Here is a 23,484-nt window from a genome sequence, read left to right as displayed (position 1 = left end):
GTCTTGTGGGGGCCAAAAAACTGGGGGGGGGGGGGGTATTATTCTGTCCTAATGCTTGAATAGCCTGCATCATGTATCTGTATCTGACATCTGCTCCCGCTCAATAAAGCATCGACGCGAATATATCTAATCATTTTTTTTTAAAGAAAATGTTCTGTTTAGTTATTTTTACTTAAAAAAAAACCACAATAATTTATTCTTCCCTTTTTCCCTTAACTACTCATTCTCCAATTCCTTTTCTATACATTCCAGATTTTGGGGCATTTTTAAGGGAGGGGGGGGGGGGGGACTGCAACTGCCCCACCGTCACAGACTTTATTGCCCCTGAGCTGTTTTAGACCTACACTATACATTTAAATCTTGGGTACCCTAAAATATCCAGACCCCCCTTTCTTTCTCTCTCTCTCTCCCGATCTATCTCGATCTCCCTCTCTTTGTATACGAGTAGATCTATATCCCCGAGTCCAAGGTACAGTGAACGATCTCGAACTGTTTTGGCTTCAAAGATATTGCCAGTTGTGACTAATGGCTTTTTATTCTCCTTTTTGTTTTTAGAATTGCTGGAACCATCAATTTAATTGGCAGAAAGGGTGCAAGTGGCACATGTCAGGATCAGGGGGAGGCCGTGAGGCGGAAGGTGCGGGCGTTGTTTTTTTCTGCGAATGTTTTTTTTTTAATTGTCAGTATTTTCTGGAGACATAACGCTGCCCTCCTCCGGTTTGTGAGTGATGGCCTCTTTATTTTTTTTCTGCAAATTTTTGGAACAAAATGCACCCCTTCTGAAGAAAAATCAGCGACTGCTTGTCGACCAAAACATTAATTCAAAAAGAAAATAAAATAGTGATCATTTAAATTAGACCGACCGGGCCTTAATTGGTACTGCATGAATTATCGAAGATTCATGAATTATGTTGGTGAAGACATCATTGCATTGTATGTCAGCGTATAATTGAACAACTGGCAGGTTATAGCTTGTGTTTTTTCTTAGTTTTTCAGTTTTGGACGCGGGCCACGCGTGCACTCGTTAATTAAGGGTATCAAAAACACCGATTTAAAAAAAAGGGTAGTTTTGAAAAACTGGTCAATGGTCAATCGCAGGGTCAAACATATTTAGGGTATGTTTTTTTTTAAAGACTAGCTAAACGTGTTTAGGGTATGTCCCCCCCCCCCCAAGCTTTTTCCCCGGGGTCATATTCTGGCGACAACTTGTTTAGGGGCCAAAATGTGTAAATAAAGCCCGCGAAAAACTTGATTAGGGGGTTATTTTGCACACAGAAAAAAAATCGTTTAGGGGTGTTTGGAAATAATTTGGTCACGCATGTGTACAGCAATACAGTACGACAATACGCCAGCCGGTGGCCTGTACGTACTTATCGAAAAGAAGAAGCCCCCCCCCCCCCCCGGCTGCGAAATTATTTTTCCCACCGAGTTCTGGACCGACATATGAATATTCATGACTTGCGTCTTCGGATTGAGAGTACGCATGCGCGTGGACTTTGCCTCGACCAGTGCCGATCGTAAGCATTCACGTTGCTCAGAATGAATTGGCATCGTCAAATTACCGGTACCCTTACATAGTGACATAGGCTTAGATCTATATATATATATATATATATATATATATATATATCCAATCCTTAAACACTTAATAAACTAGCTGCCATTAATGGCAAGACATGTGCTAGGGTAGGGCTAGCTTAGGCTAGCGCATTAACTTTACCTCAAATCTGGACCTGTCTAATTAATGCCTAGTACTAATCAGTGTTGTAGTGCCTTGATGCTTGGCCTTGGCCTTAAGGCGCCTTGATGCCTAGCTACTTTTTCAAAGCCTTGGCCTTGAGAGGGCCTTGGCCTTGAGGATTTTGAGCCTTGAAATTTTAAGGCATTTTCAAGGCTTTTTCAAGGCATTTTGTATTTTGTACTTTCATTTGTTTTAAATAAGTAATTATAAATGTTTCAATTGTTTTTTTTTATATATATTTAATAACACTAATGGTCAATACTACCAATCACCAGAAACAGTAGCAGCAGCAGTAGTAAGTGCACTAGCAGTGTCATCAATTGTAATTGTCACCATTATCAAGAAATTCAAACAAAGAATACATCAGTTATGAAAAATAGCATTATGTATTGGTAATGTGTTGTAATCATATGATGATAATGACAGTAAATAATAATGGTCATGATCAAGATAATAGTGCTTTGATGACAAGAATAATTTTTACATCTGACTGCAATTTTTGACAACAATTTCATACTTTAAACATAGCTAACTCTAAAGAACGATAACAAGGTTGATTTCTATTCCATTAGGATTTTCCTTGTATTATTTTCTTTGGCCAACAAGAATGTTTTAAGTCTTAATGATATTCTGAAAAGATTTGGTAAACTTGAACACAGTCTCCAATTTTGTCATCCAAATGGGTTATGTCAATGGCATGATGAGCCAGAAACTTTGAGGGGCCAAGCATGGCATATATAGAGCAAAATTTCTGTCAAAAAAAATAAGAAAGCGATTGAAGCGAGCGAGTGAACAAAATTTGTCCCCCTCTTTCTATAAGAAAAGCTAATTTTGCAATAGATTGTTTAAAAAATAATATCACATTTACTCCATCTTTTCCTTTCCCTTTCCCCCCTTGTCTAAGTTTATTCTTGGTGGTGGGACTTCTTCTTCTCTCTATCTCTCTTCTAAATTTTATATTTGTTTTGGGTCAGATTGACAAAACAAAGGGGAAAAAATGTTTACTTCTTTTTAATCATATATCGTTCAACATTGAATCTCATTTCTCTACAGTTTCAAGGAAATAAACAACGTATTTGTTTTTGTGTCAATATGGTTTCAAGAAATAATAATTAACAAAAAATAATTTAATAATTAATAATCATTAATATCATCAATAAGTATTAATAATTAATGATTAATTAACTGTTTAATAAAAGTGGTTGTAAGCAGAAAAAAATATGAAAACTGACAAGAGTCCTAAAAATGACTCATTTTCAGTTTATGCGTTTGAAAATTTTAGCTTGCGCTTTGTGCTCTCTTGCCCCCCCCCCCAAAAAAATGCCCTTTTTAAAAAAGAAATACCTTCTTTAATTAGGTTCGAAAATCACAGATTTTGAATCGCGCTTGCATCAATTATTGTTTAGTACAGTACTGCTAATGGTTACAAAAATGTATAGAATGTTGCTTTATGGTTGAAATATCACAAATATTTGGCTCGCTTCCTGCACTCGCATCAATTATTGTACTCGTTCTCTTCCCGTTCACAAAAAAATGCTTAGAATGTCCAGTTTTCAGGTTGGAATATTACAAATTTTTGAGCTCGCGCTTTGCGCTCGCATTATTTTTTATCGGTGAGTTATCTTATTTAAAATGCAGTAATTAACTGCTTAATTAACTGCTTCCTTTAGTATATAAAAAGAATTAGCGAGGGCAAAGTTATTTTTTAGTTAGATACACATCTTTTTCATGATTACAAAACCAGCTCAGAATAAAATAATTTCCATGTCTTATTACACGACATGTGAAGAAGTTTGAGCTGGTGATTCGCGCTGGCAACATCGCGCAAGGAAATTTCAACAATGATTAGCCCCATAATTGACCATAAATCAAGTTTTACAACATCAGAATTGATTTTTTTTTCAAAACCGCTTGCTCGCTATGCTTTCTCGCTGAGAAGTAAAACCTAGAGCAAAATATCTATCTTATAATTAAAAATCATATTAGAAAGCCTTTGCTCAACTTAATTTCTATAAAACACACAATTACTTCACGCAGTTCATAATCTCATTTTGAAAATACATGTATCTGTTTGCACAAAAAAACTCATTTTGATAAATGGGTGCCTTTTTGGCGTTGACCCCCCCCCCCATAATAATTTTCTGCTGCCCCTGTCCCAGGGAGTGGAGAAAAACATACGTTGAGAATGCCAGGATCAGATGACCGTGGTAATAATAATTATTGCAATGTAAATCGCCTATAGAAAAATTATGGATTATGTGTACACAGGTAACTATATCATTATTTTAATATGTCTCTATCATGAAATTATTTTTGTTTTAAACGTACAAAGGTTAATTTTTTTCTCGCTCAGTCCCCTCGCTCACATACATTTTACCATGTGTGATGTCTGCCGCCTAAGTATTGTTAGTTCATTGTTCTGTATATCGTAAGTTTGAAATGCCTTGGCCTTGAGGTTTTCAGGCCTTGGCCTTGGGTTTCCATGCCTTGGCCTTTGCCTTTGGTATTGAAGCCTTGGCATTGGGTATTAAAGCCTTGGCCTTGGCCTTGGAGGTTTGAGCCTTGACTACAACACTGAATAGCCGACTAATGCCATGGTTAACCTCGAACTGGTTAATTCCGAACTTCACGTTTAATTAGGTTTAGACAAATATTAGCTTATTTGCCATGGTTTAATATGTCTAGTCAGTATACAAAACCAGTCCTAGATCTAAAAAAAAATATCTTAGTTCTAGTCTAGTCTCTATATCTAGACTCTGATCTACGCTGTATCAGCATGGAACCACTAGTGTACCAAGGGGGGGGGGGGGAAGACTGTCCCTCTGACGAGTCACAACTGATTCAGGGGACGTGCCCCCTTTGAGAAGCCAAATTAATAATTTGTAATGTAAAAATGCAATGAAAAAGACGTATGTCCCCTTTTTTTAACGTGAAGATCTTTTTTTTTTTTTTTTGCCTGTCAATTTTTTTTTCAGCTAAGAAATCCATAATTTGGGGTGAAGACCCTTTTTTTTGGGGGGGGGGAGGGGGGGGGGCTTGTCACATTTTTTCGCGGACGAAATATCCTCTAAAAAATTTGCCCCCCTTTTGGAAAATCCTAGGTACACCAGTGCGTGCATGGAACGTATTCTAACGTCAGGCACAAATTAACGTCAGTGATCTTGATCCCCGTCTTCACCCAAAATTAAGGATTTCGTAGCTGAAAAAAATTTGACAAGAAAAAAAAAGATCTTCACGTTCAAAAGAGGGGACATACGTCTTTTTTCGTTGCATTTTGACATTGCAAATTAGGCTTCTCAAGGGGGGCCGGGGCACGTCCCCTGGATCAGTTGTGACTCGTCAGGGGGGCAGTCTGCCCCCCCCCCCCTTTGGTACACTAGTGGTTCCATGCTGATAGCGCGTAGATCAGAGTCTAGATCTAGAGACTAGACTAGAACTAAGATATTTATTTTAGATCTAGGACTGGTTCTCTATACGGACTAGACATATTAAACCATGGTAAATAAGCTAATATTGGTCCAAACCTAATCAAACGTAAAGTTCGGAATTAACAAGTTCGAAGTTAACCATGGCATTAGTCGGCTATTCCTTAGTATTAGGCATTAGACAGGTCCAGATTTGAGGTTAATGCGCTAGCCTAAGCTAGCCCTACCCTAGCACATGTCTTGCCATTAATGGCAGCTAGTTTATTAAGTGTTTAAGGATTGGATATATATATATATATATATATATAGATCTAAGCCTATAATAAGACCTATGTCACTATGTAAGGGTACCGGTAATTTGACGATGCCAATTCATTCTGAGCAACGTGAATGCTTACGATCGGCACTGGTCGAGGCACAGTCCACGCGCATGCGTACTCTCAATCCGAAGACGCAAGTCATGAATATTCATATGTCGGTCCAGAACTCGGTGGGAAAAATAATTTCGCCCCCCGGCTCGGCCCCATGCCCAGCGCTGTTTTATAAATGGTCATGTGACATATTAGTCACGTGATTTTGTCCTGCCTGTGAACCATTGCCGGTGCACTTCGTTTCTGACAAAAACAAAGCTATCATGACTTTGAAACTTTAGTTTCACATACAGTTTTTGACAAATCTGTGAGATCTATTTTTGTTCAATTTGTTTCACATTAGCAGGGAATTTGTAACTGCGAGAAGACATCGAAATGCTTCGCTTGCCTTCCATTTGCAGGCGAGCGCGAGCTCAAGCTCCAGTAACTGCCTTTGCCTGTCGGGCCTTGATCGGTGAATCGACGCCAGAGTTCCGGGGAAGAGCGAGTCCATGCAACCGCCCCTTTCTTTTGAACACCGTGTCATTCCATACAAACTTCGTTTTGAGCAGTCCTGTTCCAGATTTGCCAGATTTTAATACCAGTGTGAATATCCATGAACACAAGCTGAAAAGACCTGTTAAGCCAACAAAAAACACAAATGCACAGACACAGAAGAAAAAAGAACGGGTGAAAATGGTGAGAAAATCCATTGAAATATATTGCCTTAATAATTGGTTGGACTCGGACTCGGAGTAGATCTAGGTCATGTAGTAGACAGCAATAAGCATCATTTCAGGCAGTCAGGGGATTTCCTTAATTTAACAATTTCTGATATTTCGCTATAATCCCCATTCACCGACGGTAGTTCGTTAGTGTGAGCTCGCACGTGTTATCACGACACGTCCACCAATTCGGGTGATTAGTACTGTCCAGACTTCAATATATTTTTTTTATTGAATTTACAGTCTAAGGATTTAGAAACTACCTAAATAATGTCTTGAATATATAAAGAATCAAGACATATGAAAATAAGAGATTAAAAGGTGTGGAAATAGTATGTTACCGATGTTTACTTGTCTTGGTCTCGAGAATCACCCCCTAAATGGCAGCCAAAATACAATGTATGATCGTATTTACCAAGAACGGAGAGGGCGTCAATAATTTACGAATGTGATATTGATATTGCTTTCGATATACGATCTGCTCCACATGCGAGCTTAACCGCTACGATCACAGGTAGCAGATGACATTCAATATATATATCAAGACATTAAAAAGTTAAAGGGGAAGTTCACCCTGAAAAAAAGTTTATTGTAAAAATAGCAGAAAAAATAATAAAAAATATTGCCGAAGGTTTGAGAAAAACTCATCTAATAATTAAAAAGTCATTAGAATTTCAATTATTTGATTTGTGACGTCATATGCGAGCAGCATTCCTACATAGCGAATGGTAAAAAATCAATGAAATGTCATTTTCTCCGAAAATTGAAAATGGTTTTCACTATACCTTTTGTATATCAATAGACAAATCATTTCACACCCGATCATGAATAGAAAACAAAAATAAGTCATCAGGAACCATGCAAAATTTGAAATTCATGCATTTTATATAACATAACACATGGGGCAGCTGCTCGTCTATGACGTCACAAATCCAAAACTTCGAACTCTAATAACTTTCTTACTCTTTAACGGATTTTCCTCAAATCTTCACCAATATTTTTTACTATTTTTTCTGCTATTTTTACAACAAAGTTTTCTTCAGGGTGAACTTCCCCTTTAATAAGGATAATGACGTCATTCAAGATGGCGACTTGCAAGAAAAACCGTTGGCTTAGGTGAAAATGTCTTAGATGAAAAATTTCTCAATCATCCACAGGATTTTTTCAATAACTCCGGTCCAAGGTACGCAGTTACTTAAGTCATTTATATTTCCCTGGCAATGGAAACCATGAAAATGTAAATTTTGCTTAAAAACAGTTTCAAATCGCGACCCATAAAACGTTAGTTCAGTATACCACTGTCTATACGTACGGGCCAACAACTCTTTAGTCTATGTATTGGTGAGTGGAGCCAAAGTAATTCAGCGGAACAACCAAAATTCAGAGACTGAAGCTTTTGGTCTAGTCATGTAGCAGGTTTTGGATAAAGACGTTATATTATAACCTCGTTCGTAGGATGATCATGAGTGGATAAAGACAAAGTTACTCCGAAAATTTATTTGAATTTATGTTGCATAGATATAGTACGACTCCAATTTTCCAAAATAAAAAGTTCTTCCAATCAAAAAGATTCTACGATGTATTATCATTAGTATTATTATTATCATTATTTTTATAGTATTATTTGTATTAATATTATTATCATTATCATTATTGCTATTATTATTATTTTTATTGTTATTATTAATCAAGCTTCTAAATTACGTTCTAGACAAGCATTAATCTTTTCTTCACAGGAATATAAGGAAAACCAAATCAATTTTCAGGTAAAAATCACAAACTGCAGGTTCCCAATCTGCATCTGCTAAAATTTTATAATATCCAAACCTTAACAGTTTTAAGAAGACTTATTTGTAGTTATTTGATTAACTTGATTTTTTGGAGGGGGGGGGGGGGGTGTACCAGAATTTTAGAGAATATACCATGTCCATGATGTTGAGCATTTAATAGTTTAATTTAAAGGTCAAGTCCACCCCAGAAAAATGTTGATTTGAATAAAAAGAGAAAAATCAAACGAGCATAACGCTGAAAATTTCTGCAAAATCGGATGTAAAATAAGAAAGTTAGGACATTTTAAAGTTTCGCTTGTTTTTCACAAAACAGTGATATGCACAACTCAGTGACATGCAAATGAGACAGTCGATGACGTCACTCATTCACTATTTCTTTTGTTTTTTATTGTTTGAATTATACAGTATTTCATTTTTTACAAATTTGACACGAATGACCAACTTGACTGAACCATATAGTATTAAACAATTGCTAATTCCACATTTTCAATAGGAATTAATTGTTGTCTCACTTGACATTGAGGAGAAAATCAGAATATTTCACATTTCTTATAATAAAATACAAAAGAAATAGTGAGTGGATGACATCATCAGTCTCCTCATTTGCATACCGATCAGGATGTGCATATAACTGTTTTGTGAAATAAAAATTGTTGGATTTTTCTCTTTTTATTCAAATCAACTTTTTGTTGGAGCGGACTTGTCCTTTAACATGTTTAATAGCTTATCTGAATCTTCTTCAAAAGTTAAGAAGCTTTGTAAACCAGACCTATTTGCGTAATAATTATAATGCGCAGTAAAAACCTCACCTGGGTTGAGTACAGCTCATTGTGGATAAATCACTCACTGAAGAAAATAACACAAAGCTGAGACCCAATGACCTGCTGATTGACAGCTGAGAGTCAGAACCACTAGACCACAACACTTCCAAATTGATTGAATCAATAGACCTACAAATTGTACCATCAAGCCGGTTTGCAAATTCACTGACAAGAAGCATTTGTGATTTGATGATTATTCATACTCCTTTTGAAATATTGTTTTCATCACACCATCTACAGAGTAAGAAAATTTTCTTAATCATCAGTTTAACAGTAGCCAGAATATAGTCAATGTCCCAGAAACAAACAATACATCAAACAATTGTAAAATTTGGTTTATGCCATGTCTTCTTAAAGGGGAATCCAACCCCAATAAAAACTTGTTTTTGTAAGGAAAAGAAAAATCAGACAAGTTGATAGGTGAAATTTTAAACAATATTGGACAAACAACAAGAAAGTTATGAATTTTCTAAAGTTGTAAATATTGGTAATCACTATACCCATGGAGACTTCAAATTGGCCGCATATGTGATGTCATAGTGATGTAAGGCAAGGACTACTCTTCCATGTACTCCAATACATATTATGGCTAAAATGTCATTTTTCCCAAAAGTTTTATTTCAAATTATATTTTTCTTCCATGAGGACATAAAACAATATACTACCTGGGTTATATTTAGATTACTGCCCCAGGGGAATTGGTACTTAGGAGAAAACAACAAATCCCTGATAATAAAGTACATGGCCTATGGGAAAGTTGTCCTTGCCCTTGTCATAATTTACTTACCCAGTTGCCAATTTGAAATCAACATAGTATTAGTGATCTCAATTTTAAAGCAGCTATAACTTTCTTATTGCTTGTCCGATTTCTTTCAAACTTTCACCATTCTGTTTAATTTATTTTTCTCCGTCCTAACACATCATTTAATGGCCAAGGTTGGATTCCCCTTTAAAGGACAAGTCCACCCCAACAAAAAATTGATTTGAATAAAAAGAGAAAAATCCAACAAGCATAATGCTGAAAATTTCATCAAAATCGGATGTATAATATGAAAGTTATGACATTTTAAAGTTTCGCTTAATTTCACAAAACAGTTATATGCACATACCGGTTGGTATGTAAATGAGGGAACTGATGACATCACTCGCTCACTATTTCTTTTGTATTTTATTATATGAAATATTATAATTTTCTCCCCATTGTCCTGTGAAACAAAGTTTTATTTTTCCCTGCACATTTGGAATTAAACATTGTTTAATATTTTATGGTTCAGTCAAGTTGCTCCTTATTGTCAAATCTGTAATTTTTAATTGAAATATTGTATAATTCAAGCAATAAAAAACAAAAGAAATAGTGAGTGAGGGACATCATCGATTCTCCCATTTGCATGTGACTAAATTGTGCATATAACTATTTTTTTTTTAAATAAGCGAAACATCAAAATGTCATAACTTTCTTATTTTAAATCCGATTTTGATGAAATTTTCAACATTATGCTTGTCTGATTTTTCTCTATTGATTCAAATCAACATTTTTCTGAGGTGGACTTGACCTTTAATATTTGAATAACACAGGATGCTATGTCAGGAAAGATCATGCAACATCTTCATCAATTTTATTTTTATCTTCCTGTAGGGCTCCCTCATCCCAGAGACTCTGAAGGAGATGGATAATGATGAAGAATTTAAGATCACAGCCCGGAAGCTCAAGCAGATGGGACAGGCCAAACTGACGAGGGAAGAGAGAAAGAAGAGGCAGAGGGCACTGGACAACCTGGGCGTTCCAAACTTCAGAGATTTCCTCAAGCAGTATCATCATGAAGACACAGGAGGTAGCTATTTGCAACCCCCTGCCCCCCCCCAAAAAAAAGGGGGAGGAATAAAAACTTTGTTTACCACTCAGGTTTTTTTGGTCTACTGATCCTCCAAGCATGTTGCGATTTCAAATTCAATACTTCAGCCATAGTTTGGAGAATAGGGACCAGGAGGGGGGGGGGGGATCATTTTTTGTGCTATTTTTTTTATCTTTCATCTACTGGTGCATTCATAAAATGGGTAATGGAAGTTCTTTTTTCTCTTCATAAAGTATGTGTGGCGACAGTGGCTTATCAAACAACTGAGATGAAATGATTGCTTGCATGAAAAAATATAACACCATTCATTCAGCCTTCTTACATGAGATACACAACATCAACTGGGCATTGTGAAGTGTGCGTATAATCCAAACTATATCGAGGACGTTTCAAATTGAAGCAGAAGTTTAAGGTTCAAGCCCTGGTAGGTGTTTCGTAAAGTTGTTTGTAAGTTACCAGTGAACCATACGACCGACTGGGGATCCTATCTTAGGCACTATTAATCAACACCAATGACAATTTAAAGGTCAAGTCCACCCCAGAAAATTGTTGATTTGAATCAATAAAGAAAAATCAAACAAACATAACGCTGCAAATTTCATCAAAATCGGATGTAAAATAAGAAAGTTATGACATTTTCAAGTTTCGCTTATTTTTCACAAAACCATTCAATGCACAACTCAGCGATATGCAAATGAGAGAGTCGATGATGTCCATCACTCACTATTTCTTTTGTTTTTTATTGTTTGAATAATAAAATATTTCAATTTTTACAGATTTGACAATATAGACCAACTTAACCATAAACTGCTAAAATAATGGTAATTCCAAATGTTCAGGGATATTATCATTCACAACAAGAAAGGATCACTAGTCATTTGTAAAGTTTCTTGAAACTTACAAACAGCTTTATGGAACACCCACCTTGTCACCTCTTGTGGACGGTGACGTTAAAGGTCTGTCCCGACTATAAATAATCCTATCTGATTGGTCATACATATCGGTAAAAGTCCAATCATGCACATACAATCCGGTAGCAAAAGAATCATGGTGTAGTTTAGAGTATATGATTTAAAGTGGCTTTTCTTGTTTTCTTCCTTCTTCCTTATCAGTGGATTGGTTTTTTTTCAAATGTGAATCTTTTTACTCTATCAGGGGCCCATCTTAAAAAGAATTGCGATTGATCCGATCAATCACAACTATGGAAAGCCAGCAAAGTCAACATATGAAATGCATGTTTGTTCAAAAATTGTTCTAGATATGAATGTATATCCATAAAATCATTGTTTTCTTGACAATTAGGTGTGTTTTCCTTTGTTTACAAAGGACATTTTGCAAATTTCCTGTAGAAAAAGTTATGACACTGATGGATTTCCATAGAGTTACGATTGGTTGGATCAATCGTAACTCTTTGTAAGACGGGGCCCAGGTCTTTTTTTCTTAACAGGGATTTTTCCTGTGCAAAAGTTAATGGTAGAATTAATGCTAATGTTTTCAATTTGAGAAGAAAACATGGGTATTATTTTCTCGTAGATTGTATTTTCCTGTTTCAAAGTTAAAGACATTATTGCTGTAATTTATTACTGATACCGGGTAGTCAAAGTTTTTGCAGGCCCCAGAAATTATGCCCCCGACAGATTATCTCTTATTCTCTATACCGTTGTTTCTATCTTACATGTATATCAACAGAGAAGTGCTCATCCCTCCTGCGAAAGATCGATATTGAGATCCTACAATTGAACATCGGTCTTTACTGTAACCAGGCCTGCAACCACTGCCACGTTGAATCTTCTCCTCGACGGAAGGAGATGATGGATCGGGAGACGGCTGAGAAGTGCATTGATATCCTGGAAAAGAGTCCCAACGTTCATACACTTGATCTTACAGGTTGGTGGGTTTAAGGAATTCAATAACTAGGCAATTCCATATTAAGTTACCTTTAATCGAAACTTGATTTCGTTTGATAATCCTCCGGCATAAGCTGCTGTTGTTGTTGTTTTTATTAAATACTTTTTTATTGCATTTTCTTTCTCTTTTGATATTGTATTTTGTATGGATGATATTATTTGTACTGATCTTTGCTATTGTTACAAGAAAAAAAATTGTCACTACTGTATTGCGGGAAATAATAATAAACAAAGTGAATATAAATGGATGGATGGATACGTGGATGGACAGATGTTACATATGTGTGGCACCTTACTTTGCCTGTCCAAAGCTTTAGTAAATCCTCACAAACATGACTAATAATCATTATTTCAATTCATTACTAAACTATATGAATGTGTATGCCCTAGAAAAATTTATGGTGTGGCTTGTGTAGATTTGGTAGGGGCAGCGAAATTAAGCAGAAGAACGGTAACACGAATGTCATCAGTCTATGTATTTTTATTGCTATGCAAATTACAAGAATCATAAAAACCTTATATCTTACATTTTTCAAAAATACTTAAATAATATTATTTAACATATTTTCTTAGGAGGTTTCATTATCCATAAAAAATAGTAAAATTGAACAAACGAAAAAAATCAACTCTACAATCTTCCAAAAAAGTTGTCTGGGAGAAAATGGTCACAAAATCTGAGCGAAGTGGACCTTCCTAATAGCAACACTGCTGTACATGTATGTTGCTGCCCTCTAGGTTTGTTGGTCTAAGATAAGACTGTCTGATAAAAAGATCATCTGCCTTAAGGCCAAGTGCATACAAACCCACATTGTATACTTGCCTGTTATAATCATCATCATCTGCAATTCCTTTCAGGCGGGGCTCCAGAGCTGTGTTCTCAGTTTCGCTACCTAGCGACCGAGGGTCGGAGACTGGGTCGTAAGGTCATCGACCGCTGCAACTTGACCGCCTTACTGGAGCCAGGTCAAGAGGACACTCCCGAGTTCATGGCCGAGCTTGGGGTCACTGTCATAGCATCACTTCCATGTTACAGGTGAATGGCCTCTTGGTCTACTTTCAGTAACGCGCATCCTCATGGCATGATTTTACCAATGTGGTGATGCCTTTTATAACGCACGCAACTGGGAATTTACTTGCGACACTAAAAGTCTTTCTTAAATCTTTGTGAAACACCTCTCACACCATCTTCTAACCATTTAGTCTATTTGCCACTTAGCTCATTTACCACTTTGTGTAATTTCCATTTTAATAGGCTGTATGCATTTCTTATAATCCTCTTGGTTTAATACCACTTAGTCTATATTTTTTAAAGGTCTACATCCACTTTCTGTACATTCCGTTTGGTCTTATACCAGATGGTTAAATCACATGTGATCTGCAACTAGTTCATGTACTCTAACTTCTGAAGGTTTCCGTGAAGGTTTTCTGAAGGTACTAACCATTGGGTGATTTCGACTACGGTGTTGAAATCCGGTGTTGGTGTTGGGATTGACCTCGGAAAATATGACGTATTTCCGGCAGTTCGTGTTCAAGGATGGTGTTGAATGTCGTCTGTTGAACCCAGCACTGCAGCTGGTGTTGACGATCTACATGTACGTGCAATTTTCCCATTCACCAACACCAACCCCCAGGGATTGGGAAAATCATGATTTCAAGTTTAGTGTTGGTGTTGGCAATCTCAAGCTCGTGAACAGGCGGCGAACAAGATGAAACATCCCCGTAAAATTAGCCTTTACAGTTAAGATGAGTACAAATCATTTGAGCTTTATACATTTTGATGAAGAATAACGTTCACTCTTTCGAATTCTTGAATTAATTAAAGCGTTGGTATTCTGTAAGATGAGAATTTAATGCATTTCTCTCCGATTTCATTTTCGTCGTCAAGACTTTCTCGCGTGAAGTTGAGATGAATTAGCAGCGCAGCGCAGAGGTGTGACATCATGCAATTGGTATCATTCCTCTGAAGCCAGCTAGGTGTTGGAGCTCAGTTCAGCGGCCTTTTTACGCTCTCAACACCAACACTGTACTTGAAATCACCCATTGTCTAATTCACAATTAGGCCATACACATTTCAAGTAATCCACTTAACTTAGTCTAACACTACTCTATGGTTTATAGATGAATTGTTTAATTAAGGACCAAATTTTTATTTTACGAAGTGCAAAAAAGATAATACATGAATAAACCCATTATTGTAACTACCCTGGAAACCAAAATCATGATATGTGGGCAATCCTGGGCCCGTTGCATAAAAGATACAGTACCATTATGGTAATTCTGCCATCCAATGGTAACATGCATGGAATCCTCGATTTTGATTGGCTGTTGATCATCGTTACCATGGTAGTTACCATTGGATGGCAAAGTTACTATAATGGTCTAATATTAGTGACTCTTGTCTAGAATCAAGAGGGAAGAGGGTTAGATTACAGGCCGTGGCGTACTGTCATTCAGCAAGAAATTTACCCACATTGTGCTGCACTCAACCCAGGTGAGGTGAATGGGTACCTGGTAGGAATTTATTCCTTGGAAACGCAGTCCATGTAATAGCTGCTCTTCTAAAGCCAGGGTAATTATGCTTCATTACTGTAGAGTGCTTAGAGACTTCTGATAAAGTAAGTGTTAATTGCTATATAAGCAAATATAATTATTATTATGATTGACTGCTGAGCCCTGTTACCATGGTAGCGCTGTGATACAATCATTGTGAAGAGCGCTATATAAATACTTATATTGTATAGTTGCATGGACGGAAATCTCTCCTTGAAGGTAGAGGGGACACAATTGAGTTTTCCGTGTTTATGTTCTACAGAATTACTAACTCAAACACACACACATACATATGTATATATATATGTATATATTTATAGCCATTTTTCGAAGAGGGAAGGTATTCTTAACTAAAGATGAAAGGCCTCAATAAATAATGCGAGCGCGAGCCCAAATATGTTGATATTTCATAAATTGTGACCTGGAAATTGAACATTCTGAACATTTGTTGTGATCATGAACTAAATTCGAACCTACCTAAACCATTAATGCGAGTGCGAAGCACGAGCTGAAGGTTGTTGATTTTCCAACCTAAAAACTAGACATTCGTAACACTTTTTCAAATCATGAACAGGATAGGAATTACCAAAAAACTGGACATTCGTAACACTTTTTCAAATCATAAACAGAATAGGAATTCAACGCAAGCTGAAATCTTTAGATTTTCTAACCTAAATACTGAACATTCATAGCACTTTAAAAAGAATATGTACAGGATAGGAATCTAAACAATTAATGTGAGCGTGAAGCGCGAGGTGAAAGTTTTTTACTTTCCAACCTAAAAACTGGACATTCATAGCACCTTAAAAAGAATATGAACAGGATAGGAATCTAATCAATTAATGCGAGCGCGAAGCGCGAGCTGAAAGTTTTTGGATTTTCCAACCTAAATACTAGACATTCTTAGTACTTAAAAAAAAATTATGAACAGGATAGGAATCTAAACAATTAATGCGAGCGCGAAGTAAGAGGTGAAAGTTTGTATTCTCCAACCTAAAAACTGGACAATCGTCACACTTTTTCATATCATGAACATGATAGGAATTTTACTAAACAATATTAGATTCGAGCCCGAAGTGTGTGCTGAAGATGTCATTTCCGGCCTAAAAATTTGTAGTATTAGCATATTTTAAAATCAATGACAGGGTAGCTATCTGACAGAATTTTAATTAATGTGAGCGCGAAGCGTATCCTGATTTTTTTTAATTTTCAGACCAAAAAAGTCATCTTCTTTTCACCTTATAGCAATAAACGGGATAGTATCTGACTTAACCATATTACTGATGCGAGCGTGAAGCGCAAAATGATTTTTTATATTCAGATCTGAAAACTGGATCTTTCAAGCACTTTTGAAATAAAGAACAAGCAGTTTATCTCAATAAGCAATGCGAGCGCAAAGCGCGAGCTAATTTTTTAAAAAGATTTTAACCTACAAATTATGAAAAAGATGGATATCTTCCTAAATAAATGATTTGATTTTATATATTTCGATCTAAAATGTGAAAAAAAAATAAGCACGTTTTGAAATAAAGAGATGGCTGTGTATTAATGCAAAGCGCGAGCGAATTCTTTATTTTTATACTATGACCTAAAAGTTTTATTTTTTTTCCACTTATTCCCCTCCCCTTCCATCATTTAATTTTCTTCCTCGTCCTATCTTCTTATTTTTCTCCTCACCTTCCTATTATGCGCCGCCAATAGGGGGCGGACCGCCGCTTCGCCCCCTTGATCTACCTATGATGACCCTCCCGCGGCAGGAATTTTGTGTAAAAATGGAATATAAAAGTCTAATTTTTATTAGTTATGAATTTGACAATGGCCATCGATGTCATCAATGTCATCACTCTTTGGCTGGCATATAGGGCTAGATGCGAGTACGAGAATAGTCGGGCCGGTATGCCTTTTGTTTTCCTAATCCAAGTCCTTAACAAAAACTATCTGTTTACATATATTTCGAAATTCGAGGATACATGTGTATAATTCGATTTTGAATTATATATTTTTTTCCATAATAAAAGACCACAAATAGTAGGGGAACATTTGATATTATGTCCCCCCTTTCCAGAATGGTAGGGGGGACGCGTCCCCCTGTCCCCCCTGGGATTTCCGCCCATGTATAGTTGCAATAAACGCAGAATAACCATAATTAAACTTTATAAAACAGAGGTTAGCGAATAATTGTACGCTTCATTTTCACTATTGATTGTATATTGTACATTACAATAAATCGTAGAAAACTGTTGTATGATCATTGCTAAGCTTTGTGTTACAGGCCCCTGATGTTATTTCTTTATTTTTTCAAGAATACTTTTTTTTTTTTTTTTTTTTGCAGTGCCAAGAATGTCAACCTACAGAGGGGAAGTCAAGTCTTCCAACGCAGCGTCGTGGCATTACAAACCCTGAATGAGCTTGGCTATGGGCAACCCGGGAGCGGTCTGGAATTACATCTGGTTTATAACCCTCTAGGTAATGATACAGTCATATATTAAACTTAATAAGGTCACATTGCACAGTTGTTGAGCACCTGGGCACAGGTGTATTTAAATTGGGTTAAAACTTACAAGGGCACTACACAAATTCCACCCAGTCAAAATGAATAATGTTTTTACACAGGCTAGCTTCAATAATCTTTACTAAGCACATATCAATAATTAAGAGATTGGTTCAATCACTGAGAGGCTATAGCCCCTCACATCAATTGGTTTCAAAATCCAAAGTCACAAAAGGGCAAGAGAAAGACCAATGAAAATGAGATTAAACAAAATTCCCAGTTTACTTCACATTTCCTTCATGATAATGTTTTAGTGATTGGCTCAGTCACAAAGAAGCTACAGGAAATTAAATCAAAATTTTGAATGACAGTTTCTTTGGAACCTTTTCTTTCTATTTCATACAGGTGGTTTCCTCCCACCCCCTCAGGGTCCATTGGAGCAGAAGTACAAGGAGGAGCTAGGTGAAGCCTTCGGTATCAAGTTTAATAACCTCTTCACAATCACCAATGTCCCTGTCAAAAGGTTTACAGATTTCCTGGTTAGAAGGTAATCTTCTTGTTCTTTCTCATTCTTTTTCTTCTTTTCCTTTTTGTCTCACCTGAACAAAGTTCGGCAGAGACCCAGTGATTACTTTTCCCGTTAGTCTGTTGGTCTGTCACAAAAATGTTTTTGTTCAACTTGCTCTCATTTCTTTATTTCTGCATCAATTATGAGTATACTTGATACACATTATCCTTGGGTAATACCACATGTGCGTCAATGTGGATGATGAGGTCAAAGGTCATATAGGGGTCAAGAGGTCAAATGGTATGAGGTCATGTCCATTGTTTTTAAGTTTTTGTTCATTTTGCTCTCATTTCTTTATTTCTGCATCAATTGTGTTTACACTGATACAAATGATTCTTGGGTAATACCATATGCATGTTCATGAGGGTGATGAACTCAAAAAGTCATTTAGGGGTCAATAGATCATATTGCATATTACATTGATCTTGAAATGAGGTGAGATTCAAGGTTGATCAACCACCTTGTTTTTATTTATCGATCTATTTATCTTTTTATTGATTGGTTGATTGATTACTCGATTGTTTCATTCTGAATGATTCATTCATTCATTCATTCACGAACCCCTACGAAAAACACTGTTTGCTGATAGGGTGTTCCATCACATGAGTGGTAAATAGGTAAATATAATAAATAATAAAAATTTATTTGGTCGGTCGGTCAGTTCTTCATTAAATTCCTTCATTATTAATTTCTTCATTCATTTTATTAATTCATTCATCCATCCATCCATCCATTTTATCCATCCATCCATTTTATCCATCCATCCATTTATCCATCCATCCATTTTATCCATCCATCCATTTTATCCATCCATCCATTTTATCCATCCATCCATTTTATCCATCCATCCATTTATCCATCCATCCATTTATCCATCCATCCATTTATCCATCCATTCATTTAGTCATTTAATTATTTAGTTAATAAATTACTTTGTTTCTTAGTTAGTGCTTAGAGACCAGGTGGGTGTTTCATAAAGCTGTTTGTAAGTTAAGAGCGATTTTAAGAACGACTGGTGATCCTTTCTTATGGTAAATGATATTCACCATTAAATGTTTAATGGTTATTATTGAAAGGTTCACCGGTCGTTCTTAAAGTCGCTCTTTACTTACGAACAGCTTTATGAAACAGCCCCCAGGGATGTAGTTGTGCCCAGTACTTCTGACTCACAAGGCCGCTAGAGAAAACCTTCTTCCATAGACTTTATACATGTGACTCGGGTCAAGGCTGAGGCAAAGGCCTTGGGGTCTGCCTCAGGGACGGAAATCTCTCCCAAAAGGTAGGGGGGACAAGTGGCTGAAAATTTTGACAAGCAAAAAAAAATAAAAAAAATATCATCCCAAAAGTAAGGTCATCTCGTCCTAAAATACATGTTTTATTTCGATTTTGCATGATGTATTTCTTACCATCATCAAAGACCAGAAATAGTAGGGGGGACATTTGATATTGTGTCCCCCCTACTATTTTGAGTAGGGGGGACACGTTCCCCCTGGGATTTCCGCCCATGGTCTGCCTCGACTACATCCCTGTTAGAGATATTGCTCATATATTTGAAGTGCTTTATAAAAGTATATTTTCAATACTATTTTTATTTTTATAATGATTTTGATGAGATCATGATCATAAGTTTGTTGTATCTTCAGGAACGAGTTGGAAGACTACATGAACATGCTGGTTCGTAACTTCAACCCGGCGGCTGTTGAAGGTCTCATGTGCAGGAACTACATCAATGTTGGTTGGGATGGACGCATCTTTGACTGCGATCTCAACCAGCAGCTGGACCTGTCAAGCAGAAGACCTCTAAATATCCAATCAGGTAAACCATCAGCAACAACAACAGATCCCAGGAAAATTAGTGTTTAACTCAGGTTTGACCGGGTGTTGCGTACACTGTTGTCGACCAGTCTTGCAGAAGTAGAGCAACTTAGGAGGGACATCACAATAGGGGTCACCTTGCATGCAAGGATTGCAAAATAAACAAATGCAGTCTTTATTAGAGGGGGACAACATTAAACTTAATAACATGCAACCTAGATTAATAATGATAATAGTGTATATTTGTAGAGCGCGCACACCGTCAGTAGACGCTCATGGTGCTAGCCGAGCAACAGTTCTCTTTTACAATGGAAAAATGAGATTTTATAGAAATTTATATATTAGGTTATCGTATTATTGAATCTGTGCAAGATGTTCCTTTTCTTTGAGTTTTCGGGCTAAATGATGTTATACTGCTTGCTTGTGGTAAAATAATATTCTATAATAATAATCAAATGTCTAAAAATCTTTTTTTGAATACTTTGTTATAGGCCTACATTTTCTTAATGAATATGATTTGTATATTTTATCTTTTGTAAAGTGTATAATAAACTATACCAGCTGGGTAACTGCTTGCTTTTGGTAAATAATGTAGTGTTCTAAATGTTTTAAATGTCTTGTAATTACTTTCTTGTTATGTAGTTGCTAAATGAATATTACTACTGCTAATAATAATTATAAGGATGATGATAATGATAATATTGATGATGATGATAATATGGCTTGGATTTGAACCCGGGACATTCTGATTCAAAGTCTGGAGACAAATCAACTTGGCCACAATGCTCCAAATATGATTTTTGATTGTCTTATGTAAAGTGCATTGAAAACTATACCACTTATTTGCACTAGTGCCTCGGTCACATTTGCTATATGGCGGCCGTATGGCGAGTCGAAAACGGCTGTTTTATTCATTTTTATTCAAACCACCTGTAGGTAGCTGAGCAAATGTGACTGAGTTATTGATATGCAGCTTCTACTATTGTTATTATCTTCCACATTACAGATACTACTGGACATGCCATTCCAAGCGGACTGAAAGGACCCAGCGTTTGGGATATCACATCAGCTACTGACATCGTCGACCTCGGAATCGTGACCGACAACCACTGCTTCGGTTGCACAGCCGGTAGCGGGTCAAGCTGCCAGGGGGCGACGGTTTAATTCGAGTGACGTCAGGATTTGGACAGCCAAGGTCAATGGTAAAATGTGGTGGCATATCTAGAGGGGGGGGGGGCTAAATTTGATTTATGATTGATTTATTTATGTTTCCATTTGTAGCAAAGGCAGTATACAGAAGTAGAAATTTAGACAATGTTACAGTCACAGAATAAGAGAAAAATAAACCAAATATTATTTCTTGTATGCAGTATATTAATATACTTAGCTGTTCCACAACAACATTCTGCTTTTTCGCATTCGAACCTCACTCAGCCATCATTTTTCTGGGCTTCTATGTCTTTAGAGCAACTTTTCTTGACCAACATTATTCCTGGCTTATTCACTTGAAATCCTCACTCAAATATGTACAATTGTGCATACACTAACTGAAACCTTAATTATAATATCCAAACATGAGCAAATTATCAGTAAAGGGATCGGGTAACTTTGTGGGGGTTTGCAAAAATATGAGAAGCTGGGCCCTTCATGTTGTTTGTGTATGCAATGATGTTTTTAAGAAGAACCTTAAAATCTTGATTTCACAAGCATCATTATATGCTTTGCAATCAGTAGAATATTGCTTATTTCCCATCCATAGCTTATGGTGTTAACTTTGACAAGTGTCAGAATAGACGCTTATGAATGTAGTTATCAATATCGCAGCAATTACGTGACCAATAAAACATCTTAGGTGATTCCCGTCTGACCTAAAGGTTTGCAATTATGATTACAGCATTAGCTGCAAGAGGAAAACAAAATCTTATATCCTGAATGAAATTAAACAATCCCTTTCATAATTTCACTCACAACATAAATGAAACTTTATCATTCAGCAAAAAGAGCTGTTCCTTACATTATTTCATAGAATGTAGCATCAGTCTTACATCTGTCCATGTAGTAATAATGATGCTATAGTGCTTTTATTGTACCCATCACTGCCTGAGCGTCTCTATGCGCTAAAGAAAAATGAAGAAGACAGAGTAATGAAAATCTACATGTAGCTCTAGGCTATTATGGCAACTGTCTCGATCAAAATGCTGTGTTTATATATCTATATATATATATATATATATATATATATATAAATGTGTGAAGTTATACGTGTACTACAGCTTTGGCAACTCTTTTATATATATATATATAAATATATAAATATATATAAATATATATATATATACTCTTTTATATATATATACGCAATGCCTCCAAGTTGACACGTCAGCAAGCTTTGGCAACTCTTTTATATATATATATATAAATATATAAATAAATATATAAATATATATAAATATATATATATATACTCTTTTATATATATATACGCAATGCCTCCAAGTTGACACGTCAGCAAGCTCTTCAGGAGAGAACTCGTCAAAAAACCAAGAGGGTACCTCTAGTGATGACTTACCACCCCCAGACAGTCAAACTCGTCTCCAACGTCATGAGCAATACCTCTATCCTTGAAAGAGACCCTGAAGTGAAGAGGATATTCAACGAACCACCCATTGTTGCCTACAAAAAAGACAAGAGTTTGAGGGACTTACTCGTTCACTCCAGAATGAAACCACTTGCAGTCAATCAATCCCAGCGGCAAGGAACAACATCTTGCAGGAGACGTAGGTGCAACACGTGCCGTTTTGTTTCTGATTGCACTTTGCTGAAGGGGCCGAATGGCACGTGGGAAATAAGGGAAGATTTTACCTGTACCACCACCAACCTGATTTATGCCATCGTCTGCTCTCGCTGTGACTTGATCTATATCGGGGAAACCAAGCGTAGGATGGCCGACAGAGCTACTGAACACCTAAGGTCCGTTAGACTCAACACTCAAGGTCTTCCTGTGGCCCGTCACTTCAATTTGCCTGGACACACCATAGATGATATGAAGATCTTCGGAATTCTATCTTGCAAAGGAAGTGATGAGGACAGAAAGCTTTTGGAAGAGAAGATTATCCATCGCCTTGGATGTCTCCAACCCAATGGACTCAATGTTTCTTTCCACTCATTTCGTCTGACGTAGATATTTCTTTTCTTCTTCTTTTTCTTTCTTTTTATTTTTCTTTTACCCACTCTTCCTTTCTTTCCTTTTCTCTTTCCTTTTCTTTTTCCTTCTCTTTTTTCTTTCTTTCTCCCCTATCTCCCTCCTTCTCACCCGCTCTTTCTTTCTTTCTTTCTTTCTTTCTCTCTCAATGTTTCTTTCCACTCATTTCGTTTGACGTGGATATTTGTTTTCTTCTTTTTTTATTTTTCTTTTACCTTCTCTTCCTTGTCTTTCTTTCCTGTTCTC

At 36.5% G+C, this 23,484-nt stretch overlaps 1 protein-coding gene across 1 annotated transcript; it reads left to right on the top strand.

The window, feature by feature from the left end:
- Positions 1–5,722: 5,722 nt before the first annotated feature.
- On the top strand, positions 5,723–22,233 carry LOC129268555 (uncharacterized). Its single transcript, XM_064104957.1, has 8 exons — positions 5,723–6,215; positions 10,489–10,684; positions 12,395–12,592; positions 13,468–13,645; positions 17,495–17,628; positions 18,059–18,200; positions 19,865–20,037; positions 21,043–22,233. Exons 1-8 carry the CDS (start codon positions 5,913–5,915, stop codon positions 21,198–21,200), a joined length of 1,482 nt encoding a protein of 493 aa, XP_063961027.1. The 5' UTR covers positions 5,723–5,912; the 3' UTR covers positions 21,201–22,233.
- Positions 22,234–23,484: the final 1,251 nt, after the last annotated feature.

This window comes from Lytechinus pictus, chromosome 9 (assembly GCF_037042905.1).
Source record: "Lytechinus pictus isolate F3 Inbred chromosome 9, Lp3.0, whole genome shotgun sequence".
Lineage (NCBI taxonomy): Eukaryota > Metazoa > Echinodermata > Echinoidea > Temnopleuroida > Toxopneustidae > Lytechinus > Lytechinus pictus.
The sequence above is the reverse complement of the archived record's forward strand: the minus strand, read 5'-3'. Positions and strand labels throughout refer to the sequence as shown.

Excerpts from the sequence above, each read along its gene's own strand:
- LOC129268555 (XM_064104957.1), top strand. The coding sequence starts at position 5,913 with ATGCTTCGCTTGCCTTCCATTTGCAGGCGAGCGCGAGCTCAAGCTCCA. Across the intron at positions 13,646-17,494 it reads GCATCACTTCCATGTTACAG|TGCCAAGAATGTCAACCTAC; the intron begins GTGAATGGCCTC and ends TTTTTTTTGCAG. Across the intron at positions 20,038-21,042 it reads ACCTCTAAATATCCAATCAG|ATACTACTGGACATGCCATT; the intron begins GTAAACCATCAG and ends TCCACATTACAG.